The 4,242-nt window shown below is 33.2% G+C and overlaps 1 protein-coding gene across 1 annotated transcript; it reads right to left on the minus strand.

The window, feature by feature from the left end:
• Positions 1 to 569: 569 nt before the first annotated feature.
• Positions 570 to 3,086, minus strand: LOC115695951 (kxDL motif-containing protein LO9-177). Its single transcript, XM_030623058.2, has 3 exons — positions 2,870 to 3,086; positions 1,881 to 2,033; positions 570 to 834 (listed from the first exon to the last, which is right to left on the minus strand). Exons 1-3 carry the CDS (start codon positions 2,989 to 2,991, stop codon positions 732 to 734), a joined length of 378 nt encoding a protein of 125 aa, XP_030478918.1. The 5' UTR covers positions 2,992 to 3,086; the 3' UTR covers positions 570 to 731.
• Positions 3,087 to 4,242: the final 1,156 nt, after the last annotated feature.

Raw genomic sequence — 4,242 nt, forward strand, 5'->3', positions numbered from 1 at the left:
GGTCTTGTTGAATTTTAAATTTTTTGTTATGACCCGATATGGGGCCCGATATAGGGCCTGATTGTCCTTTAAATTTTATTTTTTTATTAGGGCCCGATGTAGGTCCGATGGTAATTATCCTTCATAATTTTTGATCAGGGTCTGATAGGCCCGACATACGACCTGATAGTGGGCCAAATGTCCATATTGAATATTTATTTTTTTGCTATGGCCCAATAGGTCCGATACATGGACCGATTATAGTCCGATGCTTATGCACAAATTTCTTGACAGCTATTTTTTTTGTGTTTTTTTGCAGTCTCACACTGAAGCCTCTAACTTCTACCACTTTGTAGTAGCTTGGAGAGTTTAATTTACAACTAAAAAAAAAATTAGTTTGAATTGTTAGAGAGGAGGAGAGAAAATGAAGTTGAGAGAAAGAGAGTGAAGAGAGAAGAGTGGGACGGGTTAGGGATGTGTGTATAAGGGGCATTTTGGGTACTAAAACATTTTTATACCCATTTTTTCAATAGTGATAAGTATTAGTTCAGGGAATTAATTTAGGACTAATGTAAGCATAATTAATCAAATTTCCCAACCAAAATTATATATTAGATAGACCAAGAAAACTCACAACTTGTTAAGAACCGTGAACAGAATTATAAAGGCGTGCAAAGAGTTACATGGTTTCACCTATATTTTACAATCCAAGAGGTCTCTTATTATAACATGTAGTCTAGGACTTTGGCGCATTACTGAGGTGTTTCCAAGTCTGGTCTTCGGTCTAGTACTTCTCTTTCTGAATCATTTGGAAATGCATCTGGATAGGTAGCCAAGATCCTCGACTTCATGCTCCTGATAAGAAAGAGTTGAGGTATATGTATAATCCAAATTACCAGGAGATCAACTAAATCTAGTGTGGCATACTACATGGTGATGAAATCATCTTGACTGACACTAAAAATATTTTACAAAAGAACATTTACAGCAGCATCTCCATCCAAACTAAATTAGGATTGATATGCAATGAGGTGAAATTATACACAGAAAGTCTAAACCTGCTGGCACCCTAACTTTGTATAAATGGTGGCAAATCAAATCACCTTAAAATATTGTTTTAAGAAAATGCTCAAGTTGACCAGCCTCCTTAAATATCAGGTAAGTACCTTTCACATAAATACAAACGGTTCAACCTAAAAGCCCCAATGTACAAAGCTATGAAAACTGGTGATATATTGCTCGAGCTTAGATGCACATACCCTATGGTTAATTTTCAAATATACATATAATTAACTTAAAACAACTGGTCCCAACAATAGAAAAATAACCACAACTATAATTTGTCAGACCATAATCATGAGATCAAAAGAAGCAATCATGATCTACATCAGGGTCTCACCATTTGGAAATGGGAACTTGCATTCAAATTTTTATTTTTTTCTTGTGATTTTGAATTTTATGAAACCAATGGTATTCAAATCAACCCTTCTAAGCATAACACTAGAAAAGCACATCAAAACATTACAAGTTGACAGTTAAGAAATAGTGCTCTGTAACCTGGCCAAACCCCTTGCACTTATCACAAAAATAGAATTGCTTGAAGAATGCACAATTTAGTAACACAATGCCAAAGTTGTAAGAAGTGTAATTAAACAATTATAAGAATACACAGTATTCGAATCAACCCTTCTAAACATACTAGAAAAGCACATCAAAACATTACAAGTTGATACTTAAGAAATAGTGCTCTGTAACCTGGCCAAACCCCTTGCACTTATCACAAAAAAGGAATTGCTTGAAGAATACGCAATTTAGTAACGCAATGCCAAAGTTGTAAGAAGTGAAGTCAAACAAGTATAAGAATAAGTAGTACAAATGGAGAATGCTCTATCAAAACATACCTTAGCTTCAGAAAAACATAGTCAAGATCTGTTTTCATAGACTTCAATACTCGTGTATTTCTAGAAAAATCTCCAGAAACCTCCGCAAAGCAGTTTTCTGAGTACTCGTTAAAATGTGACAGAACAGCATTGCTGTCTTGTAACCTTCCCAATCTGAAATCAAGAAAAGAAATTGTAGCAAGGAAACTTTTCTATAGCCAAATGTAATTCATTTCAGTTGCTGAAGAGGAAAAACTCTAAACTAACAAATCAAGGATATCCCTTCAGATAGTAAAAAAAAACCATGGTTACTTAACCTGACTCCCTAATTGTTGATTAGGGCCTCCAACAATTTACTTATCAAAAGAATTCCAGTCAAAAGTCTCCACATGTAAAACCCAAACTCAAGAATTGAAGTTATATGAATTTTCATTAATACATATCACATAATGCGCCCATTAACCTCATTCAAAAAGAGAATCATCTTGTTCTTCAACACATATAACATCATATCATTTCATTTCATTGTAAAAAAATTATTTCTAATCATATACCGAACACCATTTGAATATCTGATCGAGGTAAAAAAAAAAACATTACCCAGAGGGATCAGGTACAAGAGGAATGGCATGCCTCAACCAAGATCATCACATAGAAATGTATATAGGACATGTTATGTTATTAAATCCATGTTCTCTTAATTGTTTCCATTCGCTTCTTCATACTTCATGACATTCATTGGAAAAGGGGGATCTTCCTAATTAATTATTCATTTTGATTCATTAAATTTATGCTGGTATTCAAGGGAATCCCCAAAACCCAAAAGCTATTTTGAAAGAAAAGATATAATTTCGATTTTAATCTAACCAAAGAAAAATTCAATATTAAGTTTCGCTTCCTCAAATTGAGACATTTATGGGTGTCTTGATCATCACTCTATCCTCCAAAGCAAGAATTTTTATTGTGAAAAAGAAAAGTAATGAAATTAATAGAGGGACACTAATTCTTACATGAGATTCTGCATTTGCTTGAGGGAATCCAAATGTTGAGAGTCGATTAGGGTTTTAAACTCGCGAGATACTTCTACGGATGCTTCCTTTATTGCTTCTTTCTCCATTTCTTTTTGCGTCATCAGTTCAGTTGGACACACCAATCTTACTTCGAAGAATTGCAATAATAAAACTGAGTTCGTTTGAGTGTGGACACATAAATGACGGGGACCGATAGGTGAGGAATATTTTTTTTTTTTTATCAATTAATAAAAAATATGAGTGAGTTGTCCATTACACATTTATTAATACTAGCAAAAAGCTACGTGCGAGCCACTAAATTTTATGCTAAGTTTTTTCTATGTTATTTGAAAGTAATACGATTGAAAATTAAAGAAAAAATTTTATTAGTTATTAGGAGAGATTATTATTATGTGTATCTAAATATTATAGTTTATAATGTTGTCAATTAAAGGTGAATACCGAATGCAATATATTAGTGTTTAAAAAAGCTTAATGATTTAAATATGTTCTTAATGATTTAGTATACACGCTGATCTAGCCCAACATCTTCTCTTACTTGAATTATTTGTGTTTTCAAATTTGGCAAATCTCCAAGTGAACGAAAAAAATATAGAATACGGATTGATTCGAAGGATATTCATAAGTTGAGTTGTAACAGATGGATCCAGTCTGCATTTTGAATCATTAAGTCGGTTCTCCAATTCATTCTCGGTGTCGTAAAAATATAGTTGCAGATTAGAGGGACGTCCATCAGATGGTAGTAAATTATTGATTGTGTGATAGATTTGCCCTTGGCTTCGGAAAGTATATATTCCTTTATTCTTTCGACACATCGATTTGTCGTAAGTAACTCCCAATGATGTAAAAGCAAATTTATTGTTATAAGTTCGAATGTATGTTCGAAAGTGTGTAGATTCTTCGCTACTGGAAGTAAACAATTCATAAAGTTCATTCGGCACATCGTTTGTTACGAGATAAATTTTTCCATCGGTACAACAAAAGCCTGTTGTTTCATAAATTAAACGCTTTGCTTTGCAATGTTTGCATCGAGGGACGGATGGTAGAGAAAATGCTTCAGATGGCACCTCTTTTAGCAATTGACGAAATCGAGTTGAGGAATGAAGATGGAGGCCTTTTTATTGTAAAAAAATAATTAGGTATCAAATTCCAACTCACATAACATATTGATTTTAATTATAAATTGAAAGTGTCCCTTACCCCTACGAGGTCTTGTTATTCTTTTATTGTAGGTTGGTCCCCTAACAAATTTATTTGGGTTCTGATTATATATATTAATATTAATCAAAAATAACATCCAAAATAATCATATGGAGTTTCATCACGTGAAGGAACTAGCAGGGTTTTGAAAA

The sequence above is a fragment of the Cannabis sativa genome, chromosome 6 (assembly GCF_029168945.1).
Source record: "Cannabis sativa cultivar Pink pepper isolate KNU-18-1 chromosome 6, ASM2916894v1, whole genome shotgun sequence".
Taxonomy (NCBI): Eukaryota; Viridiplantae; Streptophyta; class Magnoliopsida; order Rosales; family Cannabaceae; genus Cannabis; species Cannabis sativa.

Excerpts from the sequence above, each read along its gene's own strand:
- LOC115695951 (XM_030623058.2), bottom strand. The coding sequence starts at position 2,991 with ATGACGCAAAAAGAAATGGAGAAAGAAGCAATAAAGGAAGCATCCGTA. Across the intron at positions 2,034-2,869 it reads AAGCAAATGCAGAATCTCAT|ATTGGGAAGGTTACAAGACA; the intron begins GTAAGAATTAGT and ends TCTTGATTTCAG. Across the intron at positions 835-1,880 it reads TATGTTTTTCTGAAGCTAAG|GAGCATGAAGTCGAGGATCT; the intron begins GTATGTTTTGAT and ends CTTTCTTATCAG.